Source organism: Diplodia seriata (assembly GCF_021436955.1).
Source record: "Diplodia seriata strain FDS-637 chromosome Unknown scaffold_5, whole genome shotgun sequence".
Classification (NCBI taxonomy): Eukaryota; Fungi; Ascomycota; class Dothideomycetes; order Botryosphaeriales; family Botryosphaeriaceae; genus Diplodia; species Diplodia seriata.
In genome coordinates this window covers 1,736,983-1,760,669 of record NW_027117312.1, presented here as the reverse complement: position 1 = coordinate 1,760,669, position 23,687 = coordinate 1,736,983, and the positions used below count along the sequence as shown (strand labels likewise).

At 56.1% G+C, this 23,687-nt stretch overlaps 11 protein-coding genes across 11 annotated transcripts; 3 read left to right on the top strand and 8 right to left on the bottom strand.

Annotated features, from left to right (window-relative positions):
• Positions 1–50: 50 nt before the first annotated feature.
• ISY1 (NineTeen Complex (NTC) component) lies at positions 51–1,193 on the bottom strand (the record flags this gene model as incomplete). The annotated part of the gene is made up of 3 exons (XM_066776970.1): positions 51–483; positions 634–1,004; positions 1,191–1,193. 3 exons carry the CDS (start codon positions 1,191–1,193, stop codon positions 51–53), a joined length of 807 nt encoding a protein of 268 aa, XP_066632812.1.
• A 716-nt stretch (positions 1,194–1,909) lies between these two features.
• Positions 1,910–3,503, bottom strand: RMD1 (sporulation protein rmd1; the record flags this gene model as incomplete). The annotated part of the gene is made up of 2 exons (XM_066776969.1): positions 1,910–2,338; positions 2,394–3,503. 2 exons carry the CDS (start codon positions 3,501–3,503, stop codon positions 1,910–1,912), a joined length of 1,539 nt encoding a protein of 512 aa, XP_066632811.1.
• Positions 3,504–4,046: 543 nt separating this feature from the next.
• On the top strand, positions 4,047–6,553 carry QNS1 (glutamine-dependent NAD(+) synthetase; the record flags this gene model as incomplete). Its single annotated transcript, XM_066776968.1, has 8 exons — positions 4,047–4,079; positions 4,133–4,247; positions 4,301–5,953; positions 6,011–6,045; positions 6,094–6,197; positions 6,252–6,332; positions 6,385–6,419; positions 6,474–6,553. The coding sequence occupies 8 exons, from the start codon at positions 4,047–4,049 to the stop codon at positions 6,551–6,553; spliced, it is 2,136 nt and encodes a 711-aa protein (XP_066632810.1).
• Positions 6,554–7,812: 1,259 nt separating this feature from the next.
• SLS55_005520 (uncharacterized protein) lies at positions 7,813–9,942 on the bottom strand (the record flags this gene model as incomplete). Its single annotated transcript, XM_066776967.1, has 1 exon — positions 7,813–9,942. One exon carries the CDS (start codon positions 9,940–9,942, stop codon positions 7,813–7,815), a length of 2,130 nt encoding a protein of 709 aa, XP_066632809.1.
• Positions 9,943–10,803: 861 nt separating this feature from the next.
• On the bottom strand, positions 10,804–11,335 carry RPL43 (60S ribosomal protein eL43; the record flags this gene model as incomplete). The annotated part of the gene is made up of 5 exons (XM_066776966.1): positions 10,804–10,867; positions 10,958–11,088; positions 11,144–11,188; positions 11,242–11,261; positions 11,317–11,335. The coding sequence occupies 5 exons, from the start codon at positions 11,333–11,335 to the stop codon at positions 10,804–10,806; spliced, it is 279 nt and encodes a 92-aa protein (XP_066632808.1).
• A 662-nt stretch (positions 11,336–11,997) lies between these two features.
• On the top strand, positions 11,998–13,437 carry SLS55_005518 (uncharacterized protein; the record flags this gene model as incomplete). The annotated part of the gene is made up of 5 exons (XM_066776965.1): positions 11,998–12,190; positions 12,245–12,392; positions 12,440–12,512; positions 12,568–13,118; positions 13,167–13,437. The coding sequence occupies 5 exons, from the start codon at positions 11,998–12,000 to the stop codon at positions 13,435–13,437; spliced, it is 1,236 nt and encodes a 411-aa protein (XP_066632807.1).
• Positions 13,438–13,565: 128 nt separating this feature from the next.
• SLS55_005517 (uncharacterized protein) lies at positions 13,566–14,030 on the bottom strand (the record flags this gene model as incomplete). The annotated part of the gene is made up of 1 exon (XM_066776964.1): positions 13,566–14,030. One exon carries the CDS (start codon positions 14,028–14,030, stop codon positions 13,566–13,568), a length of 465 nt encoding a protein of 154 aa, XP_066632806.1.
• A 368-nt stretch (positions 14,031–14,398) lies between these two features.
• Positions 14,399–15,223, bottom strand: SLS55_005516 (uncharacterized protein; the record flags this gene model as incomplete). Its single annotated transcript, XM_066776963.1, has 3 exons — positions 14,399–14,683; positions 14,734–14,808; positions 14,861–15,223. The coding sequence occupies 3 exons, from the start codon at positions 15,221–15,223 to the stop codon at positions 14,399–14,401; spliced, it is 723 nt and encodes a 240-aa protein (XP_066632805.1).
• A 532-nt stretch (positions 15,224–15,755) lies between these two features.
• On the bottom strand, positions 15,756–17,188 carry SLS55_005515 (uncharacterized protein; the record flags this gene model as incomplete). The annotated part of the gene is made up of 3 exons (XM_066776962.1): positions 15,756–16,532; positions 16,595–16,700; positions 16,803–17,188. The coding sequence occupies 3 exons, from the start codon at positions 17,186–17,188 to the stop codon at positions 15,756–15,758; spliced, it is 1,269 nt and encodes a 422-aa protein (XP_066632804.1).
• An 863-nt stretch (positions 17,189–18,051) lies between these two features.
• SLS55_005514 (uncharacterized protein) lies at positions 18,052–20,639 on the top strand (the record flags this gene model as incomplete). Its single annotated transcript, XM_066776961.1, has 3 exons — positions 18,052–18,214; positions 18,275–19,668; positions 19,728–20,639. The coding sequence occupies 3 exons, from the start codon at positions 18,052–18,054 to the stop codon at positions 20,637–20,639; spliced, it is 2,469 nt and encodes an 822-aa protein (XP_066632803.1).
• A 1,443-nt stretch (positions 20,640–22,082) lies between these two features.
• On the bottom strand, positions 22,083–23,443 carry tlg2 (t-SNARE affecting a late Golgi compartment protein 2; the record flags this gene model as incomplete). The annotated part of the gene is made up of 3 exons (XM_066776960.1): positions 22,083–22,780; positions 22,832–23,367; positions 23,421–23,443. 3 exons carry the CDS (start codon positions 23,441–23,443, stop codon positions 22,083–22,085), a joined length of 1,257 nt encoding a protein of 418 aa, XP_066632802.1.
• Between the last annotated feature and the right edge of the window lie 244 nt (positions 23,444–23,687).

Genomic DNA, 23,687 nt, shown 5'->3' with positions numbered 1-23,687 from the left:
GCTCTTTCGCCTGCCTGCCCCCGCCGCCTCCCGAATCGGGGAATAATCTTTTAACCAGCGAGCTTGTCCAGCAGCTTGCGGCGCCGGCGATCGACCAGCTCCTCCTGCACCTCATCCAGCGACGGCAACACCCAGCCCACGCCATCTCCCGCGTCCCCGGGCAACTCCACCCACTCATCGTCGTCACGGCGATTGCTCTTCCTGCCCTTCTTCGCCGACGACGACGACCGCACGTCCACGACGTCCACCATGTCGTCCGGCTGCTGCATGAGGTTCCCGAGCGCCTCCTCCTCCTTGGCCTTCTCGTACGCCAGCAGCGCGCCGTCCTCCTCGTCCAGGTTGTAGCCGTAGTACGACGCGTCGACGTTGCGGCGCAGCTCCGCGCGCGTCGGGCCGTCGTGCACCGACTGCGACTGCGGCGGCGCCTTGGCCGCCTCGAAGAGCTCCTTGACGCCCGGCAGCTCGCGTGCCCGGCCGAAATATCTGAAGTGAACGAACAAGCCCATCGTCAGCGTTTTCCCCTCTCTCACTCACGAGCAATATCCACCACACAGCCGGCGAGGAAGGAGAAGAAGAAGGAGGAGGAGAAGAGAAGAGAGGGAAAAAGAAAAAAAGAAAAAGGACCACACATACCGATACCCCTTCCCGCCGCCCGGTATCTCCCTGCCCTCCTCATCCACCATCCTGCCCCCTCTCATGTAATTCGGGCCCCCCAAGTTCCGTATCTGCACCTCCCACATGTGCTTCTCGCGCATCAGCTTGTTGATCTCGTCGTTGAGGTCGCGGATCTGGTAGTCCGACAGCGCCTCGTCCTGGATGCGCGACACCTTGCGCGATATCTCCTTGAGCACCTGCCCCCGCCACTTCTCGCACGTCGGGATCGAGTCGATCGACGTGATCAGCTTCGGCCGCCGCGTGCGCGACATGTCCAGGATCCCCAGGTCCGCCGCCTGCGCCGCCCGGAAGCGGAACAGCATCGATTGCGCCTTCTCCGAGTTGCGGGCCTAAAGCACATTGTTTGTTGCGGTCAGTGTTTGTGTTTCTCACGCGCCCGTAGTTTCTGGTGTCTTGGTGTTCCTCGGTGACGTATGGAAGGAAGAGGGTAGGTAGGTAGGCGCAATGTCGATCGCGTTTGCGAAGACGCGCGCGCTAGGAATGAAAATGACGTTGCGGTAGGTAGCCCGACTCACCATGGCTGTGGTGTCGTTCGGCCGGGACCGATTGTGGGTGTGCTATGTGGTAAGGATTGGCGATCCGGGATAGCGGTCGAGTGGTAGATGTGCGAGAGGTTGGCAGGGCGAGAGGTGGGTTGTTGTTCGGAGGTGGGTTGTTGAAGCGGCGGGCAAGCAAGGTGACTTGAGCTCTTGCCCTCCTCCTCCGCGCGCGGAAAAAACGACCGGGGTTCCGCGCGACGCCCGCCGACTCAGGGCGCGACCCACACTACTTGGCGTGCTAAATCCGACCTCGACTCTCATGGCTAGGGCCAATGACCTGATTGAGTATCGGGTACATTTTAAAGGCCCTTTCTTGACCTTGGTTTGAACCTAGCTACCTAGGTAGGTGGCCGTGCTACAAATCTGTCATCTGCGGAGCGCATATCCCATTGCGGAGGTGGGTACCGCAAAGCATTCAAAGGAGCAATCATCTACGGCATCAAGAATGCTAGTCTGGTCTGGATTTATCTCGCACAATGAGAATCGTGGATCCCCTACGCCTGGGCCTTCAGAGCAACCTAAAAGACGCTGACCAAGCTCCCTCATGCACCTATGTACCATGATTAACGAAAGCACCCCACGCTAACATGACACTCTCGACCGCTTCTGACACCGAGACGCCTGTAACTACCAGAACAAGCAAGTCCGAAAGAACAGTAGATCTACAGGAATGTAAGGACATTGGTGAAGATTTCTCAATCGACACCCGCGTAAAGGTCCACCACGATATTAACCGCCGCCACCAGGATCTCAGCAGCAATCAGGACGATGACGACCCATTCCAACAGTTCGGAGTGCGTCACCGTAAGCTGGTCCTTCAATACCGCGAGAAGATCCGCAATGACGTCGAGACGTTCTGTCAGCAGGCTGACACGCTGGTCCATCTCCAAGTAGGAGCGCACGGCTTGGTAGATGGGTTCGAGTTGTGGTTCGGCCCACATGAGCTCGGGCGAGTCAAGGACCGAGCCCTGGAGATGGATGTTGATCCTCAAGATGAAGAGTTCTCCAATTTGCATGTTGATTTCGCGCCGGGAAAGATTGACCTTGCCAGTCGTCGCAATCTGAGAGGGAATATCTTTCGTGGTCTCGATAGTGTTGTCCACCAGGTCCTCGTACAGAGAGGTCTGAGGGGTGTTTTGTTAGCTTCCCATACGGCTCGATATGCGGACTTTGGCTTACCTTGACGCTCTGGGCCAATGCATGGCTGATGGCAAGTTTGGTCATGTAGTTTTTCTTGTCGCGCAGACTGATGAAGTCGTTGTATATTCGAGCCTGATACTCGTGCGTGTAATAGAAGTTGAAGTCCTCGGTCTGGACATCGTCTTTCGCGAGCTTTTCGTTTTCGAACTTGGCAATTTCTCGCAGAAACCGTTGCTCTTGCAGTAAGCTCATTCCCCAGATGACAACGGTGCCGTAATTGAATAAGAATACCTCCGGAGTGTGCACGTGGGTATCAAAGTCTATCGAGTCTCGTCGGGAACTTGACGTATCAACCGCGTCTTCAGTGTCGGCCTGGATCGAGCTTTCGGCATTACCTGGCGCACTGTTGCTGTGCAAGTCGATCAGGTCAACGCGCCGCTGCTCCGTGTTTCCGTCAATCTCCACAGCGCTGTCCGAATGTCTCCGCTCGGGCAGGCCAGCCTGGCTCTCCGGGCCCGGACCATCATCCTGCTCGACCGCCTTTTTCCCGAGGTTGTAGTCGTAGGGCGTGTAGACGCATTCGTCAAAGAGCTTGGGGACAGCACCCTTGGTTTTGGCCTTGCCTTTGAGGTACCTCATCAGCGAATCCATCTGGTACGAGCTCGCAGTGCAGTATGCCGTGACTCTCGGTAGCCTCTCGCGATCGGCTTTTCCTAGGCGAGCAGCGTCGCGGCGAGCGGTGGGCTCCTTGATCCTAGTGAGCTGGGCGTATACATCGCGTCCGCTCTCCTCATCGATGATCTCCTCCTCGGCTTGCTCGGGGTTGGGCAGAAGCTTCAATTTCTGCACGTTCCTTGTCGTTCTCTGCGGGCCGATCTTGGGAGCGGCAAGAGCGGACGGAATCAAAGGGGCACCTTGGCTGTTTCGACGGCGCAACTTGCTGTTCAAAGCGGAGAGCATGGGCTGGCCGCCATTCTGCTTCTTGCTGACGGGCGAGATGGGAAGGTGGGTGGAGGGGCGCAGGGGAGCCGGATTGGAAGCACTGCTGGTGGAAACATTTGGATTGAAGGTGACGCTGCGTGAAGGCTTGGCCGGGGTCTTGGAGGACAGCAGCGGCGACGACTCGGACGGGTCGGAATTGGAGGCCATGGTGGACTGGGTGGCTACCTGCGGCGAGGCGGATTGGCGCGGCGTGATGGGCTTCGCGGAGCCTGACAGACCATCGCGGACGGGGGTTGCAACAGAATTGAAAGCCGGCGGTCGCAGGCAAGAACTGGAGCTTAGCGGCCTAACGTCATGCTCGAGTTGGCGCCTCCCGCACTGACCCCGCCTTCCACCAATCCACCCACTTCCCTCGTGCTGCGCAACGTCGCATTCCAACGCCGCAAATCGAGCCACTCGAGCTTGCAACGGTGAGTCCAGCTGCGCCCCGCGTGTCAGTTCGTGCTAGCACCTTGCAAGGGCCCCCCCGGCTGCAATGCGGCTGCTATGCATCCATCTCACCCGAACCTTAAAAAAACACGCTGCCCTGTGTGGGCGAGATCGGCGTGACCTTGATATCATCGCCGCTCTGCTTGGCCTTTTCTCATCGCTCCCCGTTGCATCCGCGTTTTCAGCCTTCTGTGACTCAACAGCCAACTAACAACATCCGCGTGGTCTGTGCAGCGCTCCTCAACAACACCACAGGTCAAGATGGGCCACCTGACAACGTTGGCTACGTGCCAGGTATGGTCTGCTGCGATTCCCTACCTGTGGCACTTGCGCTGACTGTTGCTCAGCTCAACCAATGGGCTCTCGATTTTGAGGGCAACTTGGAGAGGATCCTTGAGTCAATCCGGCAAGCCAAGGCTGCCGGTGCTTCTCTGCGTGTTGGTCCCGAGCTGGAGATCACTGGTATGCTCGTGCTCCCTCTATCTCCTTGCAGCCCGTTGCCTGACACCGTCCAGGTTATGGCTGTCTTGACCATTTCCTCGAATCCGACATCTTTCTTCATTCGTGGGAGATGATCGCCAAGATCCTCTCCGACAAGTCCTGCTACGACATTATCCTTGATATCGGTGCTCCTGTCATTCATCGCAACGTGCGCTACAATGCTCGCATCAGCTGCTTCAACGGCCAGATTCTGCTCATCAGGCCGAAGCTGTGGCTTGCCAACGACGGCAACTACCGCGAAATGCGTTACTTCACCCCCTGGGGCAGGGTGTGCCACGTCGAAGACTACTACCTCCCAAGGCTCATCCAGAACATCGTTGGTAAGGTCAAGGTTCCCATCGGTGATGCTGTCATCTCTACTCGCGACACGTGCTTGGGCGCCGAGACCTGTGAGGAACTCTTCACCCCCAGTGCCCCTCATGCCGCCATGGGTCTCAATGGTGTCGAGATCTTCACCAATTCCTCCGGAAGCCACCACGAGCTGCGAAAGTTGAACACTCGCATCTCCCTCATCCTCGAGGCAACCCGCAAGTCGGGTGGCATCTACCTGTACTCCAACCAGCAGGGTTGTGATGGCGACCGTCTGTACTATGACGGATCAGCCATGATCATCATCAATGGCGAGATTGTTGGTCAGGCGTCTCAGTTCAGCTTGAATGATGTTGAGGTTGTTACTGCAACTGTCGACCTAGAGGAAGTGAGGGCCTTCCGCTGTGCCCCCAGCCGCGGGCTCCAGGCTGTTCAAGCGAACGCCTACCAAAGGATCGAGGTTGACTTCAGCCTCTCCGTTGAAGGTGGTGCGCTGGATGCCAAGTTGAGACCTTCCAAGTCTTTCAAGCCTTTTATCCACCCGCCCGAGGCCGAGATCGCCTACGGGCCGGCATGCTGGCTGTGGGATTACGTGCGGAGAAGCCGACAGGGAGGATTCCTGATCCCCTTGTCAGGTGGTATTGACTCTTGCGCTACCTCCGTCATTGTCTTTTCCATGTGCAGGCTCGTCGTTGAAGCTGTGAAGAGAGGCGACGAGCAGGTCATCAAGGATGTCCGGTCCGTTTGCGGAGAGCCTGAAGAATCTACGTGGCAACCATCGACGCCACAGGAATTCTGCGGCAGGATTTTCCACACTTGTTACATGGGCAGCGAGAACTCGTCCGCCGAGACTCGCAACCGCGCAAAGGATCTCGCCAAGGACATTGGCGCCTACCATACGGACCTAAACATCGATAGTGTGGCAACAGCTCTGAAGACTCTCTTCACCACTGTCACGGGCTTTGTGCCGCAGTTCAGAGTCCACGGAGGAAGTAACACCGAAAACTTGGCCCTGCAAAACATCCAAGCTAGAATTCGCATGGTCGTTGCGTATCTATTTGCTCAACTACTACCCGTGGTTCGTGGTCGCAAGGCTCCCGGAAGTTTGCTCGTCCTTGGTTCTGCCAACGTCGACGAATCTCTGAGGGGATACCTTACCAAGTACGACTGCAGCAGTGCTGATATCAACCCTATTGGCGGTATCTCGAAGACGGATCTCAAGGCGTTCATCAAATGGGCCGGAAGCCAGTTTGAGCTCCCGATATTGGAGGACTTCATCACTGCCACGCCTACTGCAGAGCTTGAACCGATCACCAAGGATTACGTCCAATCTGATGAGGCCGACATGGGAATGACTTGTATGTTCCGTCTTGTTGTATTTAGTCCGGGACGGTTGTCGGCTAACTACGAGCTAGATGACGAGCTCTCAGTGTTCGGAAGACTGCGCAAGGTAAGCGGGTCGCTCCATGTACTCTGACGGTGGACTAAAAGGTTGTAGGTTCACAAGCTTGGACCTTACGGAATGTTTGAAAGGCTACTGCACGACTGGAGCGATCGCATGAGCCCAAGACAGGTATACGAGAAGGTGCGGAGGTTTTACTGGTCAGTGACTCCCACCCATTGCTCGTAAGCTCCCGAGAACTTACCCTCCTTTAGGTTCTATGCGATCAACCGTCACAAGATGACCACCATCACTCCTGCATACCATGCCGAAGCCTACTCCCCCGACGACAACAGGTATGTCTCTCCAAAAAATGGATAGGTTTCAGGCTGACTTTGGCGTGTGAAGGTTCGACCTGCGCCCATTCTTGTATCCTGTGTTTAGTAAGTCTTCTCTTGACCAAACTGCAGACTGGCATTACTGATCTTCATGTCTAGGCTGGCCGTACAAGAAGATCGAGGAGATGTTGAAGAGGCACGAAGACGGAGAGGCAAAGAAAGAGATCAAGGGAGAATAGAGGACTGTCACATACTTGGACGCGTTTTGTTGAACGAGTACAGAAGCAGCAGCAGCAGCATCCCATACTAAGCCTCGGGGCCCTGGGCTTGTCCAATCTAGATCTGAACGTCCACAAGAGCACTTGCCACTAACTATGCGAAACTTTTGGTGTCGGTTCTATAACAGTGGCTTTTGCAGTAAGCACCTTCTGGCTTACATGTAAACTGACCACAAATACGAAAACCTCATAGCTGTTTAATCAAGTCAGAATGGGGAAATTTCTCTTTGAATTCTTTCTCCCGAACCCACTTCTACACAACAGACCATCCAGCGGCCCCCCCAAGGCATGATCCTGCGGGCAAGGGTCTCATGAATACGGGAGCTGACAGGAAGGAGAACCCGCCACGTGCACGGACAACCTGTGAGAGCTGCCATGTCTGACACTGAACACTTCAAGCGCTGTGCGGAATGAATCGGTTTATTTAACTGCCATGAGGATCTTTGAATCTGCTCAGACCGAATGCCGGGGAGACGCGAAATATTTAGGGGCAGCAGCGTTTCCTAGCGCTCATGTCGTAGCCTTCCGACGTAGCCCATGCACTTTGGCAAGTTTCTTTCCTCAAATTTTTTTTTCCCCTAGTTACGGAGATACTGAACCATTTTGCATTTGTTTTCCAGACTTTTGAGTCTGAAAGCATCAAACACTTATCCATCCACAACAAGGGGGGTTAATTTCAATGGCTCCCACAAACCTCGGGGGAGTGGTGCACCCATCTATGCCTGAAACTACTCGGTAATGTAGCAAGCTCTTCAAGTGGTTTACCGATTCCCTTGCGGTATCAATTCCCCTGTTTATATGTGAAGTGACGACGATTTACAGTCTAAAATACTGGTGCTCTTGCCTTCGATTAATTTGAATGAGACCGGCCGGCCGACTCCTGAATCCCCCAGACACGTCAATTACTTTACACCAAACAACCATACGTGAAACAATTCTAGTGGAATAATGCGTTCGCGAAAGCGAATCAATCTTGCTGTTGAAAATAGTAATCTCGTTCAATCCTCCAAATCTTTCCTCTGAAGATGAGCCAAATAGGGTATCTAATTCGTATGTCACCGTCCTCGAAATGCCACCGCCCCAGGAAGACGGGAGCCCCAGTACGCCGCGCCAAAATGTGCATGTTCCGCCAATGCTCAACCGTGAGAGAAAACGCCAGGAAATGAAATGCTCATGCAAGGTTCAAGACCACCACTTCTACCGTAGAAGCACCCATCGCCTTAAGAGGATCCGTTAACCAGTGAAACGCCTTCGCCGCTTGTAGAACTCTCCGCCCTCGGTGACAGACCATCTGGCTTCAATGCCTTCACAGCCCTATCTACCTCCTCAGAAGCAACCTGCTGCCACTTCTCCCTCGTACCCTGGTCCGCAAGGCTGGTGGCATCACCGACCTTCTCGTACATTCTCCTCGATATGTTCATATTAATATCCGTATACTCGTCCTTGCTGACTTCGCTTTTCAAGTAAAGGGGCTTCAGCGCAGCTTTTACCATACGCTGGATCTCAGCCTTAGTGGAATACGACATGTTGGCACGGGTCGGCGATGCGTCCTTAGATCGAGGAGGGCTCGCGAGAACCGACTGTTGCGAACCTCGCCGCTTCCTAGGCTGCCTTTCGCCAGCGTTTTCGTTGTACTCGTGTACAAACCGGTTATCTTCGGCAGGCGAGTATGGCGCAAATCGTGGCGCCGAAGGGAAGATTGGTGTAATAGTCGAAGACAGCAAGGGAGACGACGGTCGCGCTAGCGTCAGGGGCGGCGGGGTCATGGCGCGAGGGGTTATTACTCCCGAGCCGAGAGGCGAGCCAACGGGTGAAGACATTTGAGGGGGTGACGACGGCTCAGGCGCACGGTTTGCTGCGTTTGGTCGCCTCGTGGGCGCAGGATCGGCCGCTGGCGTCGAAGTCTCGACCTCTTTCAAGAGTGACTGTAGGAAATTGGATCCCGAATTGTCCGCAGCACCTTTGGAGCCAGGGCGAGCAGGCGCGGATGCAGCCGCGGAGGCGGTGACAGCGGCGGTTGTAGCGCTGCCGCCAGCTGCAGATGATGATTCGCCGTTATTGGCGGAGCCCGGTAGTGCCGTCGCGGTTGCACGGCGGGTGCAAGGGCGCTTGAGAGCTCGTTCCGGTTCAGGCTGGGGCTCGCTCGGGGATCCGGACGGAGAATTCCGCTTTCTCCTGTTGGCTGGGGTAGCGACTTCTCTAGCCTTCTCAAATGCATTCCAAGCACGAAGTTCATCCTGTGACTCGGGTGCTGGGGGATCAGGCCGTACACGTCCAGGTGCCAGGAGAGCAGCAGCATGTTGCCGGAACCGGGCAGCATTTCCTTGACGCTCTGCTGCCCGAACCCTTGCCTGATAGGCATCAATCTCTCGGCGTTGAGCTTCAATGCGTGCCTGACTGGAAATGTCGTCGTCGAAAGGAAAGTCGAGGTCAATGCCTGTCCGACGGTTGACCTCTTGCCAGACGCGGGCCCACGAATCGGCCCTCCTTCTGCTGGAGCGAATTGCGCGTTCCCGCCGCGTCAGCCGGGAGGTGACAGCGGAGCGGTTGTGCTGCCGCTCGCGTTCCCGCTCCCCCAGCGCGAACGGGTTTTCCATGCAATGCTGGCAGTACCATTCGCCTGCAGGCACCTCATCCAGACCAGCGCAAAAGACATGGCAGGGCCGGTCGCAGAAGTCACACAGCATCAACTGCTCTTCGTCTCCAAAATCGTCGCATACCATGCAGGGTTCGAAGGAAGGCTCGAGCAAGTCCTCGTCGACGATCATAGTCGGGTCCAGCTCAGCGACTTGTTGCTTGTCTTCGACTCCATAGGAAGAAACAACTCGACCTGTCGAGCGCAGCGTCAGCACGAAGCCTTTTGGGGAAAACCAAGACATCGGGGTTGACACAAGAACACTGGAAAGACCCACGGACATGAACTGCGAAAGTGGATAGGTTGACTCGTAGGTCACTGTCGGTCGAACCAGTTCGTTGTCCTGCCAGACTGGCTGGTGTGTTCCTCCAACGGTTGTCCACTTACCTCCTATTTTAGCCAACAGCTGAACCTCGTTGAAGCTCGCGCGGCAAATGGGGCAGCTGTTCGCGCGCTCCACCCATGGCTTCAAGCACTCGTTGTGTAGGTTGTGCCCGCACGGCAGGAGATGTGCGATGATTTCATCCTCGGGCGGAGGCTCGTCGTCGGAAGTGGCGGCTTGTGGCGGCTTGTCTTGCGGGAGGGTAGCTTCGGTGCTCAGGTGCGTAGCTTGAAGCGAGCCATCTGCGACAGGCGGAGCTTGTTCCTCGGTCGGTGGCGGCTCGGAGAGGTCAGAGAGCAGGTCGCCGAGACAGACAATGCACGTCTCGGCCATGGGGGCAAGAGAGAGATGGGAGAGCGCAGGTGAGAGAAAAACAGCGTGCGAGCATCAAGGTCGGCGGCTTTGTCTAGAGGTTTAAATAGAAGAGGTCGAGAGGTCTGAGCCGGCGCAGCGGGGATTATGAATGACGCTAAGACGGCCCTAGCCGAATTAGGCGGGCGCGACGGCCAGTCAGAACACGTGCAGTTTGGCCAAAGACGAACGCCAGCTGCACGAGGAGCTGTCTGCAAGATTATCTATCGCGCTTGTGACGTTTGAGATGGTGTGGGAAAGGAAAGGGCGAGACTTGGCGATCACAAGCGCACCTGCAAAACGGCACTCTGACGACGACACTGACGCCTGTCGAGCGCCACGCCCTTCACGGTGCATAGCTGTGTTCCAGCTGCCTAAGTTTTACCGCCTTGCAGCCTTACCGCCCTGGTTTGCGCGCCGAGCGTCATTTAGCGCCCCGGCCATTTCGAGGAGCGATCCGACATTACTACTGCGGCCATGGCTCCAATACGATCGTCGCCTGTGCGAATCTCCTTGGCGGATCCGTAGACAATGCGTCTGCCAGCCGATTTTTCGGCCACAACTGACACGAGCGTGGAAAGGGGAAGACTCAGGCGCAGTGCGGCCATCAAAAGGACGTCGTCGGCGGCGGGAGCACAGCAAGGCTTTCTTAGCACGTCCTAAAAATTCGGTGGCAGGGTTGTTCTCCCATTCTTTGTATTCGTCCCGATCCGTTTGAGATTCGGTCGTAATTTTGGGGTTCTATCGACTTGGTTGTCGCCGCATGCCGTGTGATGACCGGAACCCTAGACAAAGAGAAAAGACCCAGACACCGTGTCGTAACTTTTTCGCAAACCCAGTCCCTTACACCTCGGCAATCTCCCTCAGACGGCGGATCGTCGACCTCGTAGCGGCAGCGGCGGGGGTACTAGTTCATCGCAGTCAGCTTCTGCACTCAAAATGCCCCCTACGCATATCCATGCCCGTCCGGTGCAGGATATTGTCCGCCGAAACTTACGCGACGGTGTAGGCACCACCAGCGATGGTCTTCTTGCATGCGTTGCAGTTCCAGATACCGACAGAGTGGCGCTTGACGGTGGTCTTGCCGCAGAAGGTGCAGGTGTAACGGGCGTGCTGGGTGATTTCCATCTGCAACATTGTCAGCTCCAAGCCTATGCCTCGAGACGTGCAATTGCGCGCTTACCTTCTTCACCTGCTTACGCAGGGAAGCACCGTAGCGGGTGCCGTACTGGACTTCATTCAGCATTTGGGGTACCTGCGTTCGAGAACGGAGGAACTGACCTTGCCGGTGATGCCGACCTCTGCGACAGCATTAGCAACTGCAAAAATCGGGGAGGATTAGGGAAATGAACGTACTCTTGGTGCGCTTCGTCATCTTGTCGGATGGTGTGTGAGGGTGGAGAGGTCGAAGGTGTGGTCTGGAAGTCGTCCTTGACGAGAGATTTTGGCGAGGGGCGCATTTCGCAAGCCCGGTTGTGGCCGCCAAGCCGTCGCGAGCCGCTAGGGCCTAACATGGATTAGCGCCAGCAAGTCAGCACCTTCGGCACCTGCTTACATGTAGCCCTCCAGCATGCTGGAACCGCCATGCGTCTTGCGAGAACTCGTCATAACCTTCTCCACGCTCTCTGGAACCGAACCCGATTCTATCCGTGTCGTTTTGGCCCGTTCACACTGCTCACGAAGGAGAAATGTCGCGATGTTGCTACTATGACGTTACCGGCCGTCGCCAGCCTAGCCCCCTCTCCCGTTTTCTGGTTACTGCCGCACCTGCTTTTCGCACAGTACAACTGCTACGTTGCATGAACCCCGAATTGATAGGATATCTGCTCTAGACCCCTCATTGCGTGCTCTTGATTGCTTTCTCTCGTGTGACCGCCCGCACTTCGTTTTCAGCACCGGCTCGTTTCCACCGCTTCGGTGCGCTTCTCCGAGGTCACAGACCAGGTCTTCGTGGCGAGCTCACTTCTTTGACCTCTCCATCACCTTCTGCAAACACTCCACCTGCTACTCAGCAAATTGACTGCTGTTAGCCTCAAAATGTCCAACACTTCTCGACAGTACGAGCTAGTGCTCCTCGGAGCCACGGGCTACACTGGCAAGCTCACCGCAGAGCACATCACCACCAGCTTGCCCACCGATCTGAAGTGGGCAATTGCTGGACGCAACGAGAAGAAACTCGCCAATGTTGCCGAGGAGCTGAAGCAATTGAATCCCGACAGGCCTCAACCTGGTAGCCTCCCAATTGACATCGTTCTTCCTGTACATCTCTAACGTCAATGTGAAGATATCAAAGTGCTTGAGCTGAAGGGAGAGGAGCTCGATAATCTCGTGCAGAGCACTCGTCTCGTCATCTCCACGGTCGGACCGTTCATGAAGTATGGTACGCCGGTAGTTGAGGCATGTGCTAAGCACGGCACCCACTACGTCGACAGGTGAGTATCTCAGACAATTTCTGCAGGCACTCTGCTAAGTGTTCCAGCACGGGCGAGGCACCCTGGGTCCACGAGATGATCAGCAAATACCATGACGTGGCAAAAGCCAACGGAGCAATCGTAGGTTATTCGGTGCTAAAATCGAGGCGAAGAAGAGGACTGACTCGGGCTACAGATGATTCCCCAATCTGGTGTGGATAGTGTTCCTGCCGACATCATCGCGTACGTCGTGGCCACGTACATTCGCCAGACTTTGGGACTTGGAACGACTGAGGTCCTGGACGCCGCCACATTGAATGCCAAACCATCCGGTGGCACGCTTCTGACCGTGATGTCTCTCTTCGATCATTACAGCTTGGCGCAGATTGGCAAGTCCTTGAAGCCTTTCGCCCTTTCACCCGTCCAGCCTCAGTCGCAGCCATCTTCCCAGGGTCTCGTGTCCACGATCTTGGGCGTACGCCAGGACAAGGACCTTGGCTTTCTCACCGATTGGATCGGAGCCAAGGTCGATGCTGCCATCGTGTACCGCAGCTGGGGTTTGCTGGATGGTGGCAAGCTCTATGGCCCCAAATTCTCGTTCAACGAGCACATGCCCACCAAGAGCACCTTGAGTGGAGCTCTCGTGCACTTTGGCATGGTGCTCAGCATGGTGCTCCTTGCCTTGCCTCCAGTCAGGTGGATTGCGCAGAAGTTTATTTATCAGCCTGGCGATGGCCCGGAGAGGGAGTAAGTAGCCCGGCGGCTGGTCGTCACTCAAAAGCTAACAAATATTAGGTCGACCAAAAACGACTACCTGTACCACAAAGCGATAGGCACCGCAGACAGCTCTAGGGGAGAGCGTGCTATCGCCGAGTTCAGGTTCAATGGTGGGATGTATTACTTCACCGGCTTGGCAATGGCCGAAGCAGCCATGGTGATTCTGCGCGGAGGTGAGACCGAGGCAAAGAAGCTCGGTGGTGGCATTCTGACGCCCGCCACGCTGGGCGACGAATACGTGGAGAGGCTCAAGAAGGCCAACACGGAGATCAGCGTTAAGCTGCAGTAGACACAGGGTTCTCTGCCCCGACGGAGTTCTGAACAGGAGCCATGAGGTGGAGCAAGTTTCACAATGCGGTAGTAAATTGAGTCCATAGGCGCAATCCTCGGAATAAAATCCATTTATTCATGTGCTGCTTACAGCTTTGCCTTCAATTTGCCCTCGTCCTTCACCAACTTCTCCAGAGCCTCGATGCCCGCCTTCGCGACCACCTCGTCTTGGGCGGGGGTGCCGGTGCTGCAACCAATCGCACCCAGGATTTCTCCATTCGGACCCTTGACCGGCACACCTCCGCCGATTGTGGTGAACTTTCCGCCGTTCGAGTTGTTGATACCGAACGCAGCGCCGCCGGGCCACACGGCGTCCTTGTAGGCCGAGGTGGACACGCGATGGCCGGACGCGGTAAATGCCTTGTTGATAGCGATGTCGATGGAGGTGAGCTTTGCGCCGTCCATGCGGGAGAACTGCAGGAGGTGGAGGCCGGAGTCGACGACGGCAATGTTCATGGGCACGCCGATTTCCTTGGCCTTGGCTTCGCAGGCGCGCGCGGCGGCCTGGGCGGCGCTGAGCGTCAGGGTGGGAACGGATAGAGTGACCGGCATGGCGATGGCGAGTGGAGGAGAGTAGGGCGGCGATGGTCTGGAGGGATGTGTGCAGACGACATGATCATGGTGCTTTAGAGCAGCTATCTGTATGCACGGTGTGGGACGGGAGCTTCGCCCGAGCTCTCCCGGATGACGTCCCGCTGGTTTCGGGCGCCGTCCCGACTTCGCCCTCGACATCACCCCCGCCAACTCGATCACGTCCAATCACGATATTTGGCCTGTCACTCACTGATGCACATTGCGCAAGAAGAGAGCCGTCTCACTACTCCCATTGCCAGCATCAGTTCCCTTGGACATGGGCACTTTCCGTTAGCCCGAGGCCGCAATTCGGTCGATCACAAGGCCTCGCCGCAGGGTTCCCGTTCTCATTTCTCGTCAACCCAGCGAAGCACCCGCTCAAAGATGGCCACGCCATCCTGGTCCCTCTCCATTCTCTTCGAGATTCCCGACAGTTGCTCAGCAGAGAACATTTGCGTGTAAGCAGGTGCATCCGCCAGTGCCGCCTGTGCCAGCTTCGCGCTCATTTCCGGGTGGCCCTGAAACGTCAAGATTCTGTTGTCCGGAGACTTGAAGATCTGCCTGTTCTCCGCCAGCGGCACGAATCCTGCGGCATTCTCGGCAAGTTCGCGCCTGTGGAACTCGTGGATGCTCTACGGTGAATCAGCACCCCCGCACGGCGACACGACCTCGCCAGACTTACCACTTGAGCCCCTCCTTTGGCGAAGTCGAAAAAATCCGAGCCTTCTTCGGTCAAGCTCAATGCAGTAACACCGAGCTGACTTCATTAGCATTGACGCTGCCGCAAGGTCTAATATCCACAGACTTACCTCAGGTCCCTTTTCCATCACAATCAGCTTCCCCCCGAGTGCGACATGGATTGCTTGGTGGCCCCAGCATATTCCAACAAGCTTGACATTCGAAGACGCAACAACGGTCCTGATGAACTCCAACTCTTGAAGCACCCATGCATTAGGCGCATTGATGTCAGCTGTGCCTCCGCTCAGCACCACCAAATCGTATTTGTCGACAGCAGGATAGCTCTGGCTGTCTATCGGATCGTAGAAGTCAATGACCGACTCCGGCCTAACCGCCGTGATTGTTGTGATGTACGAGTCTCTCGTCTCAGGTTTGTGTCCAAGCATGTTGATCAGCACCGCGATGCGGAGCTTCGAATCAGCTTTGTGCGGCATGCTGGAGAAGGTATCTCGAAGCGTTCTAACTTCACTATCTCCTTTCGACTGCGCAGCTTTTGTATTCCTCAACTGGAATGGTTTGGAGAGCTTTGACTCCTCGGGAATGGATATCAACGGACGAGTAGGTCATGGCGTAATGCGGAGGTCTTTATCAGCGCCCCCACCGAGGAGCAAGAGTGGGAGAAATCCGCCGGATGATCGGCAAAAATCCACTAACGGGACTACCTTCGTCACGACGACCATGTGACGACCACTGCGGCATCTTCTTACCTTCACCTGCACAGATGTCTCTATGGTTTCTACAAAGACGATTGTTAATGTATTTGAAGAGAGCAGTACGGAATTTAAGGAACTTCTGCATGTTTAGTATTTTTACTGAGCATGAATCTTACTGACGGAAAGAGCAGTACAATCAAGAAGCACCGTGTGATACCTCCTTAACATACCAAAGGACAGAATTAAGAAAAGCGCCCTTGCTATACCATCGGAGAAATCAAAAACAAACACGGCCAATCTCCCTCGCTCACCTTCATTTCTTACTCTGACTACGGAACTTGTCCGCATCCTCGGTGCAACTCCTCGCCATCTGCAACTGCTCATCCGTACGGCAAACCAAGATGCGGTGCCTCGAGTCGGCCGCGCCCACATCCGTCACGACGCCCTCAGCACCGGCAGCCTTCTCGTTCTTCTCGCCGTCCAGCGCGAAGCCCAAGCACCTGGCGCCCTGGACGACGCGCTCCCGCAGCCGCGCGCCCTTCTCGCCGATGCCGCCGGCGAAGACGAGCGCGTCGACGTCGCCCTCGAGCTTCAGGTAGTACGAGCCGACGTAGCCGAGGATGCGGTCGGCGAAGATGTCGAAGGCCAGCCGGCACTCGGGGGCGTCGCTCGCGGAGATGTGGCCGAAGTCGGTGGTGCCCGTCAGCGCGGCCCAGCCGCTGCGCTTGTTGAGGATCTCCTCGGCCTGGGTGATGTGCATCTCCTTGGTGCTGCTGCGGCTCGGCATGCCCGCCTCGTGCGTGTAGTGGAAGACGAGCGAGGGGTCGATGCTGCCGCTGCGCGTGGCGCCGGGGAGCCCCGCCAGCGGCGTCAGCCCCATGGTCGTGTCCCAGGACCGCCCGTCCCTGATGACGCAGGCCGAGGCGCCGCTGCCCAGGTGGAGCGCGATGATGTTGAGCGAGGAGAGCGGCTTGGAGAGGTGCTGCGCGACGACGCGCGAGATGAAGTGGTACGAGATGCCGTGGAAGCCGTACTTGCGCAGCTTGTTGTGCTTGGCGATGCCTTGGTCGATGGGGTAGGTGCGGATGTGCTGGGTGGAGGGCAGGGGTCAGAGACTAGATAGGTCCGGCGAGTGGTGGTGATGGGGCTTACCTCGGGGATGGTGGAATGGAAGGCCGAGTCGAAATATGCGACGTTTGTGGAGCCCGGGAGCTCCTTGCCTACTGTCCGGATGATGGTGAGGGCTCCGGCGTTGTGCCTGATTGTCATGGTCAACACTGCAGTATCGCACGGTAGGCCAAGGAGATGAGAACACGAACGAGGAAAATAAAGGAATGGGGATTGAAGGATGATGACTTACAGGGGCGCCAGATCGGACAGTTTCTCGATATGATGGTAGATGTTGTCGTCAATGACCTGAGCCTTGGGATAGTCACCGCCGTGGACCACACGATGGCAGACGAACTCAACATCCTCCCTATGCTTCAACTCGGAAAGACCTTCGTCCTTCAACAGGTGCTCGATGATGTACCTGAAGGCCTCTTCCTGGGACTTTGCGCCGTCGAGCTCTTTGTTTTTGATTTTTTGATCGCCGCGCTCGTATGTCAGCTTGGCGGGGGGTGCGGTCAGGCCAGAGACGGAGACCTCAGCAAGCTGCTTCAGTTCGTCAGGATTGCCGTTAGAGGCGTAAACAGACACCTTGACGGAGGAAGAGCCCGCATTTGCGGAGAGGATGATTTTGGTCATGGTGGGTAAATTGCTTGAATCTCCAATTGTCGGGTTCCTTTGCGGCAATTAAAAGGTAAAAAGCAGTGATGGTGGGGGAGAGTTGGCTGACCAGAGGCTCGGTAGGCTTTGTCTGGGGCGGATGGCGGGTTGGTAATGAGCTTCGCCGCAGGGAGTGGGGCCCAATCGTCGATGGCTCCGGGCAACGCGGGGCAACAGGTGCGAAGGCACGCAGGGACAATTGCAAGCAATGCGATGGAAGACAGAGCAACAGGCGCCGAGCGACAAGCAGAGAGCAGGCGCTTTCCAAACTTCGTCTTATACTGGCCGCTCGCGCTCACCCCACGTCTCATGCCTGGCGGCGGAGGGAAGCTGGGCGAGGCATGGCAGGCTTACATTCAGGCTACGACTCAGCCTGCGACCCGGCACGGAACTCGCCAACGCGGCAAGCCGGACACGCCGTTCCCCGTGCCTTCCAGGCCCAGACTCGTTCGCTCGCCGACGTCACCAGCGCCTGAACTGCGATCATCACCGGCATTCTGCGGCTCTTTCCATCAGCCCTATGCTGCGTTGCCGGCTTCCGGACCCGCACAATCGTCAAGCTCCATGCAGACTTCCAGGAAAACCGCACTACGTGCCAGCCTTCGCGCGCCGCTTCTTTGTTTTCTCACGCCAACCACAGCTGTTGCCCGAATCGGGTGAGCCGGCATACATGATAATGCCGTCATAGTTGGTCATAGCTCCTCAATGCTCGTCGTACGAGTACACGCTCGAATTATGCAACCTGCGAAGAGCTCCACACCAGTGTTCGTTGATTCACTATTTCTATCCTGCGCATCCTCTTCCTCGTTGCGACCTGCACTGCACCCCATCGATTCTTCACAATGCCCGGCGAAGTCATTGATCGCCCCAACCCGGAGCCTCTTCCCTCACACCTTCCCGACGATGTCCTCGACTTGGCCGTCAAGCTTGACAATACAACCCTCCCTGAGCCTCACAATGCTCAGCTCCATGCATTTCGCCGCGCGGCTGCTTACATTGCAGCAGGTAATTCCGCACTTTCCATGACATCTTTCAGGCAACAATGATCCTAACTTGACTCTACAGCCATGATCTTCCTTCGGGACAATGCCCTGCTTGAGCGAGACCTAACCTTTGACGACATCAAGCCACGCCTGCTGGGCCATTGGGGCACCTGCCCTGGACTCATACTCGTCTACTCACACCTAAACTACCTGATCAAAATGCATGATCTCGACATGATTTACGTTGTTGGTCCTGGCCATGGTGCACCTGCCCTCCTCGCCGCCCTCTGGCTTGAGGGTTCTATGGGCAAGTTTTACCCAGAATATGCCCGCACGAAGCAGGGACTTCACAACTTGATCACCAAATTCTCCACTCCCGGAGGCCCTCCCAGCCATATCAACGCCGAGACTCCAGGCGCTATCCACGAGGGAGGTGAGCTCGGCTACGCACTTGGCGTGTCCTTTGGCGCCGTCATGGACAAGCCAGACCTGATTGTACCATGCATTGTTGGCGATGGTGAAGCCGAGTCCGGTCCCACCGCAACCGCATGGCATGCCTACAAGTACATTGACCCCGCCGAGTCGGGTGCTGTGCTCCCGATCGTCCATGTCAATGGCTTCAAGATCTCAGAGCGCACTATCTACGGCTGCATGGACAACAAGGAGCTCGTGGCTCTCTTTGCTGGATATGGCTACCAACCACGCATTGTCGAGGACCTCAATGATATCGATGCTGACTTGGGTCACTCCATGGAGTGGGCGCTGTCTGAAATAAGGAGAATTCAGACCGCAGCTCGCTCTGGAAACCCCATCTCGAAGCCTCGGTGGCCGGTTCTCATCCTGCGGACACCCAAAGGCTGGTCTGGTCCAAAGAAGGTTGATGGTGAAATCGTCGAAGGCTCTTTCCGCGCCCACCAAGTTCCACTTGCCAAGGCAAAGAGTGACCCTGAGCACTTGAAACAGCTGCAGCAGTGGCTTGAGAGTTACAAACCTGATGAACTCTTCAACTCCGATGGCACTCCTAACGACTCGGTGCTGGAGGTGATCCCAGAGAAAGACCACAAGAAGCTCGGGCAAGTCAAGGAGACCTACAAGCCCTATGAAGGCGTCAACATGCCGGGCTGGAAGAAATTTGGCGTTGAGAAAGGTGGAGAAGCAAGCTGCATGAAGACCATCGGAGAGTTTCTTGATGAATCTCTGGTCCAAAACCCGAAGAGCCTGCGGATCTTCTCACCAGATGAGCTTGAGAGTAACAAGCTCAACGAAGTCTTCAAACACACCGGCAGGAACTTCCAATGGGACGAGTTCTCTCGGTTCCAGGGCGGACGTGTCGTTGAAATCCTATCAGAGCACTGTTGTCAAGCCTTCATGCAAGGCTACACTCTGACAGGACGAGTCGCCTTGTTCCCATCCTACGAGAGTTTCCTCGGTATTGTCCATACAATGATGGTCCAATACGCAAAATTCATCAAGATGGTAAGTTCTTACGATAGGAAACATATCGCAAGTAACGGCTTTACTAACTCCCTAAATAGGCCAGAGAGTGCCGCTGGAGAGGAGACGTCGCATCCATCAACTATATCGAGACATCCACATGGACAAGACAGGAGCACAACGGGTTTTCTCACCAGAATCCGTCGTTCATCGGCGCCGTGCTGAACCTGAAGCCCACGACAGCTCGGGTCTATCTTCCACCTGATGCCAACTGCTTCCTGTCCACTCTCGACCACTGTCTCCGTTCTAAGAACTATGTGAATCTAATGGTCGGCTCCAAGCAGCCTACGCCCGTCTTCCTCAACCCGGATGAAGCTGAGGCCCACTGCCGCGCTGGTGCTGGCGTGTTCAAGTTCTGCAGCACAGACGACGGTCACGACCCTGATGTAGTGCTCGTTGGTGTTGGTGTTGAGCTCACCTTCGAAGTTGTGAAAGCTGCAGAGCTTCTCCGCGAGATCGCTCCCACACTCCGCGTCCGCGTTGTCAACGTCACCGACCTCATGGTCTTGAGTCTGGACGGCTCGCACCCACACAGCTTCAGCTCGCAGGCCTTCAATGCGCTCTTTACGCCGGATCGTCCCATCCACTTCAACTACCACGGCTACCGCAACGAGCTCGCGGCCTTGCTGTTCGGCCGCCCGCAAATCGGCCGCGTGTCGATCGAGGCGTACCGCGAGGAGGGGACGACGACGACACCTTTCGACATGATGCTCGCCAACAACGTCTCTCGGTACCACGTCGCGCTCAGAGCGCTCGAAGGCGCAGAGCAGCGCAACAGGGACGTGCGGCTGGACTTTGTGCGGCTGCACACGGACATTCAGCATCGCATCGCGAAAGCCCGGCAGTACATCTACGAGGACGGCCAGGATCCGCAAGGGATTTACGACCTGCCATCGTTCGAGGGCTTCACCAAAGGTTCGGGTGGCGGTGGCGGCGTGCTCACTGAGGGGTAGCTAGATATTGGAAGACGACGATCCCGACATGGCCTTGCGATGATGAGCGATGATGTTTTTCTTCTTCTTCATGTCCTTTCCCCAACTGAGAAGCTTCTTTTCGAAGACCCGTAGATTATAATGCTCAGCACTCTTATTGGTCACGCACGTGCAGTCTTACCCAAGCAAACGGTGCGGATGCCCTCGCCCCTGGTTCTCTGACATAGGGACCTGCATTGGCATCCCCACAGTTTCTGCTGCCGTGGCATGTTTCAAAGAAGCGCAGCCCTGCGCCTCGCCTTGGCTCAACAAACCACCTCCCACAGCGAGTGACAAAAGTAATTGCCCTGTCTGCATAGGCAGTTGAATACAGGATCCGGACGTAAAAGTCAGTTTCAAATGTGCACTTTTACGTCCGGATCCTGTATTCAACTGCCTATCTACGTAGGAAATGTGTATTGTCATGGTGAGCTCAAAGGACCAATTTCCTTTGTAACTTGCTGCACTCCTACAGACGAGTACCATGACGTTTGAGAAAAGAAAAGAAAAAGAAATTTGAACGGGAAAATGACATTCAATCTTCACTCCTTTTCTCCCTCCCCCCTAGCAACCGTGCAAAAATAAACGTTGCTAAAGGGATAACAACAGGAGAAGGCGAGAAAAGAATGAGCTAAAGTTTAATGAAAAGCCAGCACATCACATCACAGCCTCGCTTCGCTTCGCTTTGCTTCGCTTCTCGTCTACTCTCGCTCTCCCTCTCTCTCCACACAGACACACACACACAGACACGCAAAGCAAGCTCCATCGCTAGGTAGCTAAAGATAGTACGGGGTGCGCGGGCCGTTTGCTCGTGTCGTTTAGTAGCAGAGCCGAAAGTTAGTTTCTATTTTTTTCTTCTTCTTTCGTTGCTGCTGCTGCTGCTGCCGTTGCTGCGCCCCAACGACCTAGGCGAACAGAGACCGACGAGCACGGGGACGCAACATGGACCTTACCTTACGTATGCGAACTCGCGTATCTTGCATCATCGCCGTCGGTGGCGTCTTACGTAGCTGGCTGGCTGGGGTGTGCTACCTATCATTCCCGGAAAAAAAAAAGTTATCGACAAGTCAGTTGCGGCGCGCGCGCTGCGCACGGAATACGAGATGCCGTTTGGTCTAAGAGGCTGTGTATGCCTATCTATCTACCGGGTCGGTGAGGCGAAAGCGGTGTGTGTGGAGTATACGACGGCACGGTTAGGGCTGAGCGCGGGAAATTGGTTGCCGTTCTCGTGCCCTGTGGGTGGGAGCACGTTTACAGGGGCGGCACCACTACTTGGAGCATGGATGCACCAGTATGGTCCCCGAGGATCATTTAGCATGTTTTTTTGGTATATTCGTTGTTCTCTTTCTTCGTTCTACTACTCCTACAGACGCTAGGAAATTAGATGCAGCGTGTGCCGTTGCTCTAAAAAAAAATAAAAAGGAATCACAACAATGCCATGACATCATCAACGGTCCGTCGTAGTCTGCGCTTGCGCCAGCGCAACCGTTCTCTGTTTCTCCCGGCAGGTGCGCCTACGGCGCGTCTCAGAGCCATTCTTCCATCAATTATGCCGAGACGTTCTGCGGGCGTGTCTGGTTCGGACGGTGGTTCCGGGGCGACTGGTGGTTCCGGTTGCGAAGGCGGAATAACAGGCGGTGGGCTCGCACTGCCACTGCCACTCCGGGTGCCCAGCTTCAGTCCGAGAAGGATGAAGGCTCCGACAATTAAAATGGCAAGCAGGAGCATCGCTTTTCGCTTGACCGTCCGTTTTTGGTAGTTCGTCGCTACCGTGAGCTCTTTGTCCGCCGCCTTAACGTCCGTGGTCATGCGTTCTACGTTGTAGTCTATGCGGTCCAACATGCTACCTTGATCAATGATCATGGTTTGTAACTCTTGGAATATCGAGGCAAGGTCGATAATGCCCTTCGCGATTTCATCGATCTCCCGCTCACGCTGCGCAATGATTGCCTCATTGGCATCTTTACGGACATGAGAACGGACTTGAGCGGTTTGTTGAAGTGTAGCGCGGGATAGAGAAGTATCATCGTAAGATTCCTGAAGGGAAGGATCGGTGTATGGGTTCTGAGGGCCGGGTGAATTGGTACGTGAAGGAGAGGATAGGCCGCCGAGGGCGCGAAGTTCTACGCAAATTGTTAATCAAGGCCTTGCCCTTAAGAAAAAGGAGTACACACTTCTCAAGTACGCCGACTGCTTCTTGCGGAAAGCTGCACTGGAGTCGCCGACGCGCGAAGCCAAGGAGACTTTGAGATTTCGTGCCATGACCTCCTCGCCCTTGCTAGTGCCGCCCTCGCGCTGAGCGCTCTCGCGCAGCATGGCATCGACACGTTTGATTGCCTTCTGGCAGCCTTGGTAACCCCGTGTTATTTCCTGTGTAAGGCGCTCTATTTCGCGCTCCTCGCGCTTCTTCACGTCATCGTCGTCGAAGCCTGGCAGCACGTGCTTCTGGTGGAGCTGATCGAGGCGCTTCGTTTGGCCGGATATGTCCTGTAGCTTTTCCGTGACTTCGTCCTGAATGTCTAGCCAGCGCGGCGGAAGCACGTCCATCTCGATGACCGCATCGCCGTCGTTCGGGTCATCGTAGGCGGACATAAGCCCCCGGCGCTCGTCGTTGAGGGCGGCATTGTCGGCGAAGCCATTCGAGGGACCGCCATAGAGAGGCTTCCGCTTGGCAGGGTGGTGCGAGTACGACTGGCGGTAGGAGATGAAGCTGGAGCTTGGGTCAGCACAAAAGGGCCGGGGAACGGCAGCGGCGGAACGGACAGGTTGGTGCGGTCGCGCCACATGGCTTGGGCGGTGGGGGAGGCGTGAGGGACTGAATCGTCAGCGCGTCCAGCGCATCGCTGAGCCCGGGGTGGCAGTGGCAGTCTGGGTGGGCTTTGGGGCGGGAGCTGCTTCACATGCCGGCGCTGTCTGGGCTGTCGTGGCTGCTGCTCCGGGCGGCAACGTAATATGCTAGGGCTGGGCGGCGCACCATTCGCCGGGGGCAGCTACGCAGCGCAGGGCTGGCAGCCAAGCGTCGCGCCGGTC